The sequence below is a fragment of the Schistocerca cancellata genome, chromosome 1 (assembly GCF_023864275.1).
Source record: "Schistocerca cancellata isolate TAMUIC-IGC-003103 chromosome 1, iqSchCanc2.1, whole genome shotgun sequence".
Classification (NCBI taxonomy): Eukaryota; Metazoa; Arthropoda; class Insecta; order Orthoptera; family Acrididae; genus Schistocerca; species Schistocerca cancellata.
This window is the reverse complement of record NC_064626.1, coordinates 1,112,008,544-1,112,025,388: the sequence shown is the minus strand read 5'-3', so window position 1 is coordinate 1,112,025,388 and position 16,845 is coordinate 1,112,008,544. Positions and strand designations below refer to the sequence as shown.

Genomic DNA, 16,845 nt, shown 5'->3' with positions numbered 1-16,845 from the left:
CCATATCAAATTCAAACATTCGAAGACACTGCTGGCAAATGTCGAAGCATTCACTACCAGATTTAGTACTGATTGGTTGCAATACCACGAGTCTCAAACAGTGCCAGTTCTAGCTCCAACTTGGAGGAAGGGTTTTTTTAAGACTCACAGTTGTTGGATCTGAAGTCCAATTTGCCTGTCTCTAAAGTCACATGATAGCAGTGAAGAGGCAGATCCTATCTGGCATTGGCAATAGCTTTTGCAAAATGCTCTGCCTGCATCTGAGTGATGTCTACAGGTGTTTCAGGATTGCTGCTATTGGTAAACGACTGTGTTTACCAGAAATCCTCATGATCGGTTCCTGTACTTTTGTATAACGAGTGGAACAGTTGATGGAGTCCAGGAAAGCTTGCCACGACCTTTTATTGCTCTCCTTAATTATGTGTCGAGCTTTGGCTCTTGCAGTCCAAAGTTCTGTGAGGTTCTCTGATGTTAGGCGGTGCTTAAACTATCGTAGAGCTGCATGCCTGTACAGGATTGCTGAGTAGCACTCACTAGTCCACCAAGGTATAGGCTGCCTCTTAAGATGAGCTGAGGAATTTGTAATGGATAAGGCAGCAGCATGATGAATCACTCGTGTAATATGGTACGCCCATTCCTGGATACTGTTACGGTGTTCAAATACAGCCAGCTAGTTGAATGGCATCCAGTTAGTCCTGCTGACCTTTGGTTTTGGTGGCTGCTCTTCAAGTAATGCTCCATACAGTAGGTGAATGCGGAGTGGGTAGTTGTCACTAGAATGAAGATCGTAAATGGCTTCTACTTAACAGAGTCTATAAGGTAAAGTAGAAAGAGAGTTTAATGGCAGAGAAAGAACCAGTAGCAGCACAGAAATGGGTGGGAGTACTGTGTTGAGGATACACAGCTCGTGAGATGTCATAAGGCTCTTCAAAACCCGACCCTGAGAGCACGTAGAGGTCAAGCCCTACAAAACATGATGGGCATTGAATCTCCCATTAGGAGAAATGCTCAGGGGAGTTGTTCCATAAGATATTGAGGAGGTATAAACAGTGAACAAACAGCGATGCTCCAAAACACATGAATTTCAGCAGCAACTGATTGCAGTACAGTAACCAGGGGGAGAACAGAGAAGTGGTGTCCACTGGTGAAGATAACGACACCTCTCTTTTCCCTCTCCCCAGTCAGGTCGTCCTTGTACTATAGTGTATAGCCTCGCACTACAGGGGCGTCAGATGCCTTAAAAAAGTTCCCTGCAAACTCAAGAAAGGGGGCGTTCCTATGCTCGGAGTTTCAGTTCCTCCACATGTGTCCTGAGCCCATTAATGTCCCACTGTGGGATGGGAGCCATCTATCACTGGGGTAGTACTTTCATCATGACTTTCTGCTGGGGAGGGAAACCCACAATGAGTGGAGGCTGTGTCTTGGGATGTGATGATTGCTCTAGTCCGACATCAACAACCATTACCTCTGAAGAAATTTTGGGAGGGTCATCAGACAGGATGACGTCGACATTGTTGGACGGTGTACTTCCCACTTGAGTGGGTGATTATTCGCCTTCGTCTTCGATTTTTTTTGTGTGAGAGGGTTTTGGAGCGACAACCACGGAAATGGTAAGGTAGCTCTGGACGGTAGACAAGACGATCTTTGGAAGGGCAGGAAGTTCCTCGATGTTAGCAACAACAGCCTTTTCTGAACTTATGGAGTAGAGGCAGACTTTGAAGTAACTGCAGCAGCACAAGTTCATTGAAAAATGCAGGTACTAATGCTGGCCTCAAATTTTCTGGACTGGCTGTCTGGGAATGAGAGCAGACGAGGCACTGAACATGAGCAGTTGCATGGGCTGTGTATATCTTTTTGGCTTCACGATATGGAATGTCCTTTGTTGTTTATATCTCCTGGATCTTCTGTTCTTCAAGGAAGAACTACACCAAACAGGGTAATACCCAAAGTAATTGACACACTTTGGAGAAGAGAAACGACGAACTCCGTGTGGTCGGCTTTACCACATTTGCCACAAGTGGCCTCTGCCTTAGAACCAAGAGTAGTGTGGCCAAGGGATGGCATTTAAAACAACGAATTTGGTTCAGGAATAATGGTCAAACGCTGAGGCTTAGGAAACCTGCCTTTACATGCTCTGGAAGTTCGATTGTGTTAAATGTAAAGATAGAAGAGTCTAATTTGACACCCATTTCATTATGTTTTGCACATCGACAGTGCTATCGTGGGAACACTCACCTTTCAGTTCTTCGTGGGGAATGTTTGCTAGATCCATACAAGTCACAACACCTATGCTGTAGTTCAAGGCAATATGCAGTTCGGTTTCAATTGCATACTCCCCGAGGCACTGAGCTTTCTGAATGTTTTTAACTTGTTGGAAACTAGACGTTTCAACAACGGGGGCCCACATGCAAGCGTGTAACAGACTTTTAGGTCCTAGCAGTGTCCTCTAAACCCACATGTATGTAAAATGGAGAACCTTTATCGAAATGCCGCGCGGGTAGCCGCGTTGTCTTAGGCGCCATGCCACGGTTAGCGCTGCTCCCCTCGTCGGAGGTTCGAGTCCTCTCTCGAGCATCGGTGTGTGTGTTGTTCTTAGCGTAAGCTGGTTTAAGCTATATTAGGTAGTGTATAAGCCTAGGGACCGCTGACCTCCCAATTTGTTTATCGTAACTGTTCTCTCCTCTTTTAACTTTTATAAATACTGTACACACTGACTGGCTGTCAGCGTTGGTAGCTGATGCAGTGGTAAGCGTTCACGGTGGCGTAGGACTGGCGGCGCTTTCGAGTCCCCAGCTCAGGAATCCATCCAGGAGTCACTAAGCCTATTCCCAGCAAACGGTTTCTGAGCCTCTGAGTGCTCTTTGTAGGATATACAAGGGGCGAAAACACTGTCAGATGTCGAGTGATCATTATCAAGAATACGGAGATGCTGCATTTGGCCGGTTGGTCGACTCATGCAGTATCCAGATTTGTGAGGCATTGGACCACATGGAAATGTGAAGGCAGGTGTACTCGTCATCAGAGTTACAGTCGACCATGCCTGACACCAAATGGGAAGATAGCGGTATTGTGCGCCAAATGCATAATAACCCCTTCACATCTGCTCCGGCCAACCGAGAACAACTAATGGGCTCCCTGCAACATACTGTCTCATCCCACGTCATAGATCGGAGACTAGCAGTAGCCGTACTAGGGCATTAATGTTCAATTCCTAAGCTGCCGTCAACACCAAACCACAAACGGCTGTGTTTGTAGCGGTGCAGTGGTAGGGAAGCATGGACTGCTGATGTGTTCAGCAACGAATCACGGATTTGTAAAAATCTCGATGACCGCCGTCGGCCATTATGGCGGCGAATGGGAAGAAATTCCACTCTTCCAATGTTTGGGTGAGGCATAGCGCTGTTACAAGTGGTGCCATTGCTTGGGGAGTTATTGGGTACTTCCCAGGTTGGCTGGTAGAGAATGAGCGAATTCTGATGGCACAACGGAACGACACAAACAATCCGCGTTCTATTGAAACAGTAATTTGGTGACATTTTCCAAAAGGACAGTTCTCGTCCACATGTAGCTCATCTTTCTATGAATTATCTGCCTTATGTTGAGGTACTCCTATAATCAGTTAGATCCCCTGACCCGTCCCCAGTACAACATGTGGCCTCGACCTACTCGGACGTCTGCTTCGTCCCAGTGTCAGTATCCAGTATACCAAGGACCAGTGACAACAGCTATGGGCCAGATTGCGCCAGGAAAGGATACAACTGTTTTATGACACCCTTGCCATTCTAATCAGTGCGTGAATCCAGGACAACGGGGGTGCAACGTCATACTGATTAATGGTCTCTTACTGCCAAGTTCTTTGTAAATTTGACTCGATTTCTTAATCACTGAAATAACACCAACTACTCTGTCAACTGTAGAAGTTTCATTTCGCTTCCTTCACCCATTCTGGGTGCGTCACCTTTTTGTAGGCAGTGTAGACTGTTTATTAAGTTAACTGCAAAATGTTTGCAGAGAATACTGGGCGGAGTTCTGATAAAAGAAATTTAGGACAAGTTGTTTCAACAAGATAATGCACTTTTTCTGCAACATCTAAGACAAAAATGGGAAGAAAGACTGAGATATCATGTCGCATCAACTACGAAATCGTTAAGAGATGGATAAAATAAAATAAAATAAGAAAATAGTAAACTCATAAGTAAAACTTGACAACTCGAGATTGTGTATGCAGTGGCAAACTATGGAAAGTTACTGAATAACATGGCATATCAAATCATTGCGTTTTTCGATATCTTAAAATTCAGAGGATTCTAATAAATCAGAATGGACAGAAGCAGTGGCGTACCGAAAAATACAAAAGGGTGTTCGTTATCAGAGACATTTACATGTCGACTCCCATACAAACGGTGATATACGAGAACAAATTAAAGGTAACTTCACTGATATGGTCATTTAATTAGACTACTACTTACGTCTCATGGACCAAACGGAACTCAAAGTATCATATACATGCGTTATCTAGCAGTTCAGTCATTTTATCGTCCTCTTTTAGGTAATAAGTACATAACAAGGAGAGCAGAAAATACATCTTGTTAATTATATGTTACTTGCAAATTCTGCTTTAAGGAAAAAGCAGATAAAACAAATTTTTCCCCTGACTGAAGTGCTGGTACGTTAATACCAGGATTAAATGTTATGTTTTGTAATAATTTAGAAAAGAGCTAATCCAAAGGACGAAACTGCTAATTTAATTTATTTCGATGTAAAAGCAGCCTTGTGACGATTTCCAGTAATCAGACATTAACGTTTTTTTATGCTCATCCTAAAATTTCAGAAGTTCTACTTGATGTAGGGTAGGAAGAACCCGAGACTCGCTCAACTGAAGGTTCAGTGTCAGGCAGAGGTGTTTCCATATTCAGGCTATCACCAACAACACCTCATTTTTCTTTGTTTTAGCGTCCCACACAGTTTCGCCGGCCGCGGTGGTCTAGCGGTTCTGGCGCTGCAGTCCGGAACCGCGGGACTGCTACGGTCGCAGGTTCGAATCCTGCCTCGGGCATGGGTGTGTGTGATGTCCTTAGGTTGGTTAGGTTTAAGTAGTTCTAAGTTCTAGGGGACTTATGACCTAAGATGTTGAGTCCCATAGAGCTCAGAGCCATTTCGTCCCACACAGTTTCCCCCTTCAGTGTTACTGAAGGCTAGCATGTATATTGCTCCAAGACTCCAAGTAATGTCTTTGTGTGTGCAGGTGTGTCTGTGTACCACATAGGCAACTGCGTGACGACGTCGACAAGCCCACCGAGCAGGGTCGGCTCCGGCCTTCCACCGTGACGCCGGCAGCCAGACCGGAATTTTTAATTACTCGCTATGAAGACTTTGTGGCACCAAAGAAGACACTGTTACGTTTTTTAAACCAAGTGTGAACTGGCACTTCCATTATGTATTTATACTACTTCTTCCTAAACATCACCCAAAATGTAATAAAACTTCCATATTTAATTATACGACTTGTGTTACTAGTCAGCAACAGCTTCCTACAAAGGCAAAAAAACTATTGAAGACAGTAATAATAATATTAGCCGTTAATGCCGTGTCTCTGGCGAGAGAGGTTACTGTGGTGGAGAACATAACAGGAAAGTCTATGGAAAAATGATTACATCGATTACTCAAGTAGCATCTGGTCTGCGACAACACGCACCGTATACTCATTCTTAAGTGATACACTCTGCTAATGGTGTGCACACGTACACACACACACACACACACACACACACACACACACACACACACACACACACATATATATATATATATATATATATATATATATATACTCCTGGAAATGGAAAAAAGAACACATTGACACCGGTGTGTCAGACCCACCATACTTGCTCCGGACACTGCGAGAGGGCTGTACAAGCAATGATCACACGCACGGCACAGCGGACACACCAGGAACCGCGGTGTTGGCCGTCGAATGGCGCTAGCTGCGCAGCATTTGTGCACCGCCGACGTCAGTGTCAGCCAGTTTGCCGTGGCATACGGAGCTCCATCGCAGTCTTTAACACTGGTAGCATGCCGCGACAGCGTGGACGTGAACCGTATGTGCAGTTGACGGACTTTGAGCGAGGGCGTATAGTGGGCATGCGGGAGGCCGGGTGGACGTACCGCCGAATTGCTCAACACGTGGGGCGTGAGGTCTCCACAGTACATCGATGTTGTCGCCAGTGGTCGGCGGAAGGTGCACGTGCCCGTCGACCTGGGACCGGACCGCAGCGACGCACGGATGCACGCCAAGACCGTAGGGTCCTACGCAGTGCCGTAGGGGACCGCACCGCCACTTCCCAGCAAATTAGGGACACTGTTGCTCCTGGGGTATCGGCGAGGACCATTCGCAACCGTCTCCATGAAGCTGGGCTACGGTCCCGCACACCGTTAGGCCGTCTTCCGCTCACGCCCCAACATCGTGCAGCCCGCCTCCAGTGGTGTCGCGACAGGCGTGAATGGAGGGACGAATGGAGACGTGTCGTCTTCAGCGATGAGAGTCGCTTCTGCCTTGGTGCCAATGATGGTCGTATGCGTGTTTGGCGCCGTGCAGGTGAGCGCCACAATCAGGACTGCATACGACCGAGGCACACAGGGCCAACACTCGGCATCATGGTGTGGGGAGCGATCTCCTACACTGGCCGTACACCACTGGAGAGCGTCGAGGGGACACTGAATAGTGCACGGTACATCCAAACCGTCATCGAACCCATCGTTCTACCATTCCTAGACCGGCAAGGGAACTTGCTGTTCCAACAGGACAATGCACGTCCGCATGTATCCCGTGCCACCCAACGTGCTCTAGAAGGTGTATAAGTCAACTACCCTGGCCAGCAAGATCTCCAGATCTGTCCCCCATTGAGCATGTTTGGGACTGGATGAAGCGTCATCTCACGCGGTCTGCACGTCCAGCACGAACGCTGGTCCAACTGCGGCGCCAGGTGGAAATGGCATGGCAAGCCGTTCCACAGGACTACATCCAGCATCTCTACGATCGTCTCCATGGGAGAATAGCAGCCTGCATTGCTGCGAAAGGTGGATATACACTGTACTAGTGCCGACATTGTGCATGCTCTGTTGCCTGTGTCTATGTGCCTGTGGTTCTGTCAGTGTGATCATGTGATGTATCTGACCCCAGGAATGTGTCAATAAAGTTTCCCCTTCCTGGGACAATGAATTCACTGTGTTCTTATTTCAATTTCCAGGAGTATATATATATATATATATATATATATATATATATATATATATATATATATATATATATATATATATAAAATGGTTCTGAGCACTATGGAACTTAACATCTGTGGTCATTAGTCCCCTAGAACTTAGAACTACTTAAACCTAACTAACCTAAGGACATCACACACATCCATGCCCGAGGCAGGATTCGAACCTGCGACCGTAGCAGTCGCGCGGTTCCGGACTGAGCGCCTGAACCGCTAGACCACCGCGGCCGGCTATATATATATATATATATATATATATATATATATATATATATATATATATATATATATTGCTGCACACACACACCTCACGCTAGAAGCATACATAAGCACACGTACAACACAGTCTCAAACATAGTATAACGATTTCATATCTGGCTGAACATAACTAAGTCAAATCTTTCTTACAGTCTATGAATGTCACTCATTGCTCTTGTCTATGTTTTTCTCTTATTTATTCCGCAGTTTATCTAGGTAGCTACTTATAAAAATATTTTTATTTGTGCTTCTTAAATAAATTGTAGTACTGTAGTTAATATGTAAACTGTATTATGTCAGTTACCCGTTTGAGTGAATGTGCGCTGCACTAATTAATCAAATATTAAATGTATTTTGTCTAGTGTAGTTTTGGAGACAAAGAAACCAAGCTATTGACAGGACGTCAGTGCATAATTAGTCTGTTATATTCCATACGCCCAACAAATAACTTTTTACCTAAAATAACCCTTAAGGAAGAGCGTTGTCCTTCAGACAGTTATCTCAGACAACCCAATTCATCTACATCCAGCGTGCAGCTCCTTAGTTCACAAAACGCACGTCAATGGCGAATGTGCTGTGTCATCCTTTTACTGCGTGCATACAAATGCGATTTTAATGAACTCGCACTGGAAAGATTTTAATGTGCATGCTGTTTGAATGTATAGTAAACAGTTTACTGTGGTGTATATACCGCTTAAAAATAATGTCGAAGTAATGTAAAGATCAAAGTTTCAGCTGACAAATATTAATGCAACCAATCGAATAGACAATTGACGGTCGTTACAAAAAGCAGTTATTAACTGGAAGAGTGGAGTTCCATTATTGTTCAAATGGAAGAAAGAACGAAGAGAAATCGAGAACTCCTGATCCAAAATGATATGTAAATTTGCTTCGGATTGTGATGTCCACCTTTTAACAGGGATAATTTATTTTCCTTTTTAAATATGGGTTTTCAGATAACAAATTGAAGACGATACGAACTAAGCACATAGCTGAGACTTGATTTTGTACAATGATCGGATGTTGTATACGTGTAAGAGAGCTGGAGACACAGGAAGATATCACTAAATCATGTAATCATAAGACAGAGATTTAAAAACCAGATTTTAAACTGCACAATATTTTCTGAGGACCGTGATTCATTGGTTATGAATCGCAGATTAAACCGGAAAAAATGAAGCATGGTAGGTGTGTGTGTATCGTGTATTGAACCGGGGACCTAGAAACAACGAAGAGGCTTCGTCACATGGTAGCCCTCAGTGGTTCACCTCCCCCCCCTCCCCCCCGCAGTGGACCCACCCCCCTTCCCCGGGGAACGTCTCATACCAGACGAGGGTAACCCCAAATGTTTGCGTGGTAGAGTAATTATGGTGTACGCGTACGTAATACAGTGTTGCTGCTGCTCTCGCCGACATAGTGTAACTGAGGCGGAATAAGTGGAACCAGTCCGCATTCGCTGACGCAGATGGAAAACCGCCTAAAACACTTCCACAGTCTGGCCGGCACACCGGACCTCGACACTAATCCACCGGGTGGATTTGTGCCGGCGACCGGCACGCATTCCCACTCGGGAAGCAGTGCGTTAAACCGCGCGGCTAGCCGGGTGGGCTAGCATGGTAGGTACTTATGGGGAGAGATTCTGGGTGAACTGAAAGATCTAGAGGTTGTTGAGAGTTCCAGAAGGAGTATTAGGCGATGACTGACTGAAACAGCTAATTTAATACATAACGATGCGAATGGATACCTTTCAGAGAGAACAACAGTCAAACCAGCGGATGACAGGCGAAAAGGAAGGATAAGCCCCGATAGAAAGAACTGAAGAACGTAGGAAATGTTGAATTTAATTGATGATGCGAAGAATTATAAAAATACAGCAAATGAAGTAGGAAGAAAGGAATGTAGACGTCTACAATAACTGACAGAATCTGTAAAACGGCAAAGCAAACTTTCTTAGTCTCGGTTTGCACAGGTCACTACAGTTCCGTGTGATCCTTCATTTTTAGCCGACGTGGAGGCAGCGGAGCATGGTACGCACTGACTGATTACTGGGGCGCGGGAAGAGCACTAAACGCTGTAGCTTCGATACTATTTATTAATTAAAGAAGACGTCAAATAGAAATTTGCAAAAGGCTAAAAAATCGCTCATTAATATACTCATTGGGATATACTTATTGTAATAACCTGGCTACAAAACACGTAAAATGAGAAAAGGTACGAAAAATGAGAGTCATTTAGTGCGTTATCGGGTTGTTGCCAACAATTCCCAGGGAAATGATCTTTACTGGCAGCGAGTCTTCGAGTACTTGTCTTACCGGCAGCAGTGGTGTTTTGCGGTTGGCAAATCTGAGAGCAACGTAGTCCAGTTAGAGACTTGGAAAGTTATTCATTCCTCATTGTGCATGGAAAGTATTTTTTATAACATTAATGGATTATCTTTTCGTGTGGATTATAGATTGCTGTCGTTGTGACCAAACGACTTCGTAATTATTGTTTTGTTATTTTGATCAATGCCAACGTCGCGACTGAAAAAACGTGCCCCTTGTGAAATTTTGAGTCCATTGCAGCCATTAGTACCTGATAGATGCCAAGTCAGTAAAACAATATATATATATATATATATATATATATATATATATATATATAAATTAAGGGCCAACTGTGATCCCCACACTATCTGCAGTCTCAGTACAATACCACTGATGCAGTGGTAACATTTATAGTGATGGTGATGGTGATGGTGATGAATGTGAGGGGTCCTTAACAGTTACTTTCGAATGATTCGTTCTGAGACATCAAGGAAAAATCAATTTGATAATGGAGGACAGTGTGAAGGAGAGGTTAAAATTTTATAGGGAGACGAAGGGTTGATTACAGTAAGCCGATTCAAAGGGACGTACTTTATGTTGTAGTAATAATGCAGAAATGAAAAGGCTTGTGTACGACAAACAAGCGTGGAAAGTTGTATCAAACCGGACTTCAGACTGAAGACTGCAACACAATAATTATTTTTAAGACTTGAAAGAAATGTTAAACATACACTTAAAAACACCAAAAAATAGCGCAATACGAAGGAATTATCCGAATGAGACAGAAATCGGTAGAAGTGATGTACATGTGCAGACAAAAAAATGATTTAAATTTCAGAAAAATTCGACAATTTATTCAGGAGAAAGAGCTTGACAAATCGAGCACATCACTGACGCGTTGGTCCACCTCTGGCCCTTACGCAAGAGGTTATTCCGATTGGCATTGATTGATAGTCGTTAGATGTCCTCCTGAGGGTTATTGTGCCACATTCTGTCTAATTGGCTGGTTAGATAGTCAAAGTACCGACATGGTTGGACGGCCCATCCCTTAATACTCAAAACGTTCTGAATAGTGGAGAGGTAGGGTTAGGCAAGCACGAAGACAAGCAATAGAAACTCTTGCCATGTGCAGCGGGCATTATCTTACGGAAATATAAGCCCAGGCTGGCAAAAAGTGGGGCGTAGAAAATCGTCGACATACCACTGTGCTGTAAGGGTGCCGCATTTGACAACCAGAGGCGTCCTGCTATGAAAAGAAGTGGCACCCCTGACCGTTACTCCTGGATGTCGGCCCGTATGGCGGGAGACAGTCAGGTAGGTATCCCATCGCTGTCCGGGGTGTCTCCAGACACGTGATCATCTTGGAATCTTATTCACTGGAACAGAATTGTCTTCATTGACGAGTCCCGCTTCGAAATGAGCCCGAATCACCAGTGAAGACATGTCTGCAGATCCCCCAGGCCGCAGTAGGATACCAACCTGACGTCATTGGTCTGATTTCAATCATTGGTCTGGTTTTAACAACAGATTGGCCAGGTGACGGTTTTCTCGTTCAGTTGGTCTTTTCGGTCGAATGAAACAATCGGATGAGGTCCTGCGGTCTCGTCACTTTAGGAACTTTTTACTCACTCTCTGAGGTGATCCCTCTCAATACTATAAGCGACTGGCACAAGTCTCTTGGGATTACGTCAGCTATACGAATGTTTTTACTCAGCCTTTGGATTTGAGTAGTATCCCTTTCATATTTAATCAGCCTTTTCGGTTATACACGAATCATGGCTAGGGTTGCTAACTTGTTGGAGACAGATAACGCATCTTATTTCAAGCAGAGGTAAAAAAAAGTAATATTTCTTAAAATTAAACATTTTCAATATTTGTGGATTTATTTACTTAAATACGAATTTTTCTTACGTTTGGCATTAAATATCGCGTTTTAGCAGATTTCAAAAGTTTAGTGACTGAAGCTACATTTTTGACTTAATCACTTCATTTTTAAGCATATATTTCGCTTGCTGGAAATATTTTTTTATCAAAAATATTTGTCAGCATTCCTTAATTTTCCCGAATTTCTATAATTCAGAACATACATCATCCTTGCAGATACTGTATACTGTATATCGCGTTGAGTTTATCTTGAGGATAACTTTTCTTGTATTTACACGAATTTTCCCATTCTCGCACTACAGAGCATTTCGGCTTTCCATGAAGTTCATTGTTAAGTAAACGCACTACTCATAGACATACGCGAAAAACTGAGCTAAAAACTACTTAATGGCACAAACTGAAAAGCAAATTAGAAACGACAGTAACAGTAGCGACGGCGATAAGAGAGTGGTTTGAACAATAAAGATCGATTGTTTCCGCTCAGAATTGAATACGACGGGAATCAGGCTGCTCTTGTTTTAGCTCCCAGACGTCCAGCAGATTGCGAACGTGGTTACAGACTGTTTACAGTGTAGGATAGACATAAGATTAACTGTGAAATTGAAGTATCAAAGTGTGAATGTGATTAGCACTGTTTCAAACACTTGAAATACTATAACTGATACTTTTGTGAAGGAGTAGTGTCGAATGTAAACAGATTGTTGGACATGTGTGCGATTTTTACATACATAGCCGGTGACGTAATTTTCTGCAAAATATATTTACCCTCCACACTAATAAATGGCCGAATAAGAGTTTAATGTTCGTTTTTTTAATGACTTTTAAGCTATGGAGATCATTACACCTTTTCAGGAAAATGGAATGAAACCTGTCGCTAAAATTTGGCAATGTTTTGTTCTTATTCATGTACTCGTAAGTGAAGTTCTACAGTCAACATTAAACCCCAACGAGGGCCCAGCTTAATTAGTTATGGGTTATTTGCATCTGTCCCATGTTAATGCGGAATAATATATTAATCGGTTGTAAATTATAAAAAGGAAGTATTAGTCCATCCAGTTTATAATTAAATGAACATGTATAATGCTCATTTTAACTTCGGCATACCCCGTAGATCTCTTCACTTAGGGTATCCTCTAGGGGTGTGTACCACTGCTTTAGTTTACTCGGAAGAATGTATCAATAGCTCAGTCAACTAACGTACTAAAAAGTGGTTACAGCTGAAAGAACGAATCTTTGTTTCAACGACAGCAAAAACCACATCCTGATTTCACTTGAAAATAAAGGATTCACTGGATACGCAAAACTAATATGGATTGTAACGACTGTTTTTACTCGGTTGCTCTAACAGACTGGTTTCACTCGAAATAAATAAATGAATAATAATCCAACCAATACGTAAAACTACAAACGAATGAGTCGATTGTTCTGTAACAACCAACTGAATCGACTGTTTTCATTCGGTTGTTCCAGTCACCGCTGCCTTCGATGTATCTCTTCACCAGTAGTAGACGACTGCGAAAAAGAAACGAAAGCATTTTTGTGCAGATTACTTTAAACTAACTTTTTCATGGTTGACACCTCCAGTTGGTTTCAGTTACTACTAAATAAGGTGACCACATTTCTGGGAGTCGATGCTGGGACGAATTTTATAACTGCTCACTGCTCGGAATGCAACAAGGCCCTGTAATTGTTGTACATTATTAAAGCTAGCAAAGAACTGAATAGTAGACACTAAATGATAATATAACAAACAAATCTAAAACATAGGCACACTAATAATTAACTGCATAATTATAATTCACTTGAACTGGAATGCATTCTCAAGTAGGCCGTGTGAAAGAATTTCATAGTACTGCCTCTATGTTAGGTAGAGATATGATACTGAAATAAAGTATAGATACTATTTTTAACACAGAATTATGCACTAAAATATGCAAATAATTTAACAACTTCGAAAAACATCATTTTTCGATTGTCCTTGCGGTCTACACACTCCAGCTTCAACTCTTCCTCTGTTACAACCTGCTGACTACCACTACAACAATGCCTAAGTGCAGAAGACGCGGGAATTCAAAGCTACTCCCCAACTTGTCGACTAACCACAGAGATTTTGCAAGAACACATCGAAGTAACCGTACCAAAATATCGGTACTGGGTACCTGCCTTCAATGATTCATTTTCACAATGCTTAAAATATAAAAGAGTTATATGCTGAAACCTCAGGTGACAAAGAATTTGATTTCTAAAAACTAGAACTTTTAGGCGTCCCAGCAAAACACGACGGGTACGAGGGGACTGGGCTGGAAAAATTGGAACTGGTCCGGTCAAATCGCGATGTCTGGTCGCTTCATATCAAAATTTTTGGTAAGTTGTTGCAGGGGCGTAAGAACTGCCTTCCACCAAATTCACTTACAATGAACAGCTGAATTTCTTTGTATGAAGCTACTTGACCTTTAAAGTTAGCTGAAGTAAATGTATTGATTAACAAAGGTAAGTTTGCTAGGAGCAACTGTTGGATGCATTGTGTTATGTATTTTATTGCTGTGTCAGTTGGTATTTTGTGTATAATTTACGTTGTTATAAAGAGAAACAGCACCAGTGTATTCTACATTTCTGCCCTACAACGTGCTTCTGGTGTTACCTATGATTTAGTATTGCGACCAGGTAGAGTGGTTTGTTGACGATCCGTAGCGTCTGTCAGTGGATTGCCATCCTGTCTATGATCTTAAATACTCAGCTTGTATGGCAAGCATCCTGCCTGTGTCACAGAGTCATTTTTCCGTGTTCCAGTTGTAATGTACACTTCAGACCTTTTTTTAAAGCTTAGAACGGATTTGTTTTACGTCGCAAATACTGCACGCAAATTTAATGGTATCTTTGCGTTGCTATTTCGCTATGATCTAGCTTAATAGACTGGTGACCGTATTATGTTCACTGGACCTGTGTTGGCAAGTTGTAAGTTCTTCCTCCTTGCAATTTTATTGTAGTTGAAGCTTAGGTGCGACCCGTCGATTGGGTTGGAGCTGTATATGTATCTGGCATGTGGTATTTAAATTGGGCTATACAAGCCACAAGAAAAATACAGGAAGTGTCAAAACGAAACATCCAATTTGGCATGTCTATATTCGTGAAGCTAATAAACATATACAACGAATTGTGTTTTTTGATGAATGGAAAACTCAAAAAGTTTTTCTCATACCTTTTCATAGGTGTATGACCGCCTTGACATGCACGGCATATGTCAGTGTGGTATTCAAATTGTTCCTACACTGCAGCGAGCATGTCTTGAGTAACAAAATGGTTCAAATGGCTCTGAGTACTATGGGACATAACTGCTGAGGTCATCAGTCCCCTAGAACTTATAACTACTTAAACCTAACTAATCTAAGGACATCACACACATCCATGCCCGAGGCAAGATTCGAACCTGCGACCGTAGTCTTCCACAGCTGCTGTTACGCGATGTCTCAGTTCATTCATTGATGTTGGTAGCGGAGGCACATAAAAAGAGACTTTTATAAAGCCCCACAAGAAATAATCACATACAGGCAGTTCCGGTGACCTCGGAGGCCAGTAATGTAAGGCTGAAGCATTTGGTCCGATGCGACCGGTCCATCGTTCAGTAATCCTTTGATTTAAAATTCCCGCAGTGTGGCGGTGCCCTATCCTGTTGGTAAATGGAGTCGTTCGAATCAGTCTCCAAATGTGGGAAAAGAAAGTTCTCAAGCATTTCGAGAAATGTGCTTGCTATAACAGTGTTCTCGACAAAGAAAAATATGGACCGTACACGTTTCCCTGTGAGACTGCACAAAACACATTAAATTTTGGAGAACCTTCTCATGTTGTCGAATGAATAAAAAAAATTCAAATGAAGACAAAAACTTCATCGGAATCGATGGTTCACTGAACCATGGAAAAATTGTCACAGATCTCACGAACTTAAGAGTGACGGGAGCGGTCACTTCGTGATGTAACGTTAACACATCTAGGAGAGCTAATAGGCCGCCCAGAACTGCTACGAGCTACGAGGTGAGGTGAATTTGGTGTGTGGCTGAACGCTAGCAGCCCCGGGGCTCAGAGAGCGCCGTGGCCAGGGACCGGGCAGTTTATTTCCGGCCAGCCAGGTGCAGAGACAATGAGCGCGTCGCTGGAAAAGCGTAAATGCCAGAGCTGGGAATTTGGACGCTAAATGATTTCATAGCTTTCGTGCTGAATATGCTCCAGGAAATGGCAGAGTATCAGATACTATTAAAGATGGCCAAGCGACATCTCTCTGAGTTTCGACAATATCTCACATCAAATATTAATGCAGATCTGAATACGTTTTAGATCTCAGAAAAATGAGACGCAACCAGTGAGGCGCAATCAGTGACGCAATAACATGTCTTTAAAACCACAGAAATTAATATCTCTGGAAAAACATTTTCACAATCACCCTCTGAATTGACAACTTTTAAGCGCTTCATGCGATTTCAAGATACTATATCCCAGATGATAGCATTGCACTATAGCTATCATCTCTGAAAGCTACGTATCTGTATCTATTTCATTTCTTGATTTACGACGTCTTATACATCGTACATGCAAATGTTAGTCAGAACATCGTATTTTCCACATTTATACATAAAACGAGTGCTGCATGAATACCTTATATTTTGTCATACTCTTGTTTTTATTTAATGAATAGTTTACCATTTTGCCAGTAACTTTATCTAAATGTTGATTGAAAGTGCTATTCAAAAAGTGTGATAATTTAAAAAAGGTCAGTTGCATGTGTCAGCTGATGCCACCTCTGTAAAAGAATGCCAAAAGACACTTCTGACAGGCAGGACTAAGTAATTGTTTAAACTATATTTGACAACAGTTCTTCTAATTTCACGGGAGCACACTAGTGCAACAATTATGACTTATTTATGAACCAATTTAACTCATGTTCATAAATGATACCTGGTGAAACAACGGTCTGGTGGGCGGTTTACGGGTTTAATCAATTCGGGATATGACCATGCGGTGCATTTGACCTGCGGTTGTCGCTCGGTGGTGCTCACAGCAGTCCACATACGCAGAGGTGTGTTCATCCATGTCAGAGTGTTGTGCAACGAGTAAGTCTGCAGACGTTTTCA

At 42.7% G+C, this 16,845-nt stretch overlaps 1 protein-coding gene across 1 annotated transcript in view; it reads left to right on the top strand.

Annotated features, from left to right (window-relative positions):
- The window catches only part of LOC126132108 (salivary glue protein Sgs-3-like), an 89,670-nt gene extending 84,291 nt beyond the window's left edge, over nt 1–5,379 (top strand). The window contains exon 7 of the mRNA XM_049915178.1: nt 5,246–5,379. Within this exon, the coding sequence (XP_049771135.1) occupies nt 5,246–5,328 (83 nt within the window). The 3' untranslated portion in view covers nt 5,329–5,379. The remainder of the gene's footprint in view (nt 1–5,245) is intronic.
- Nucleotides 5,380–16,845: the final 11,466 nt, after the last annotated feature.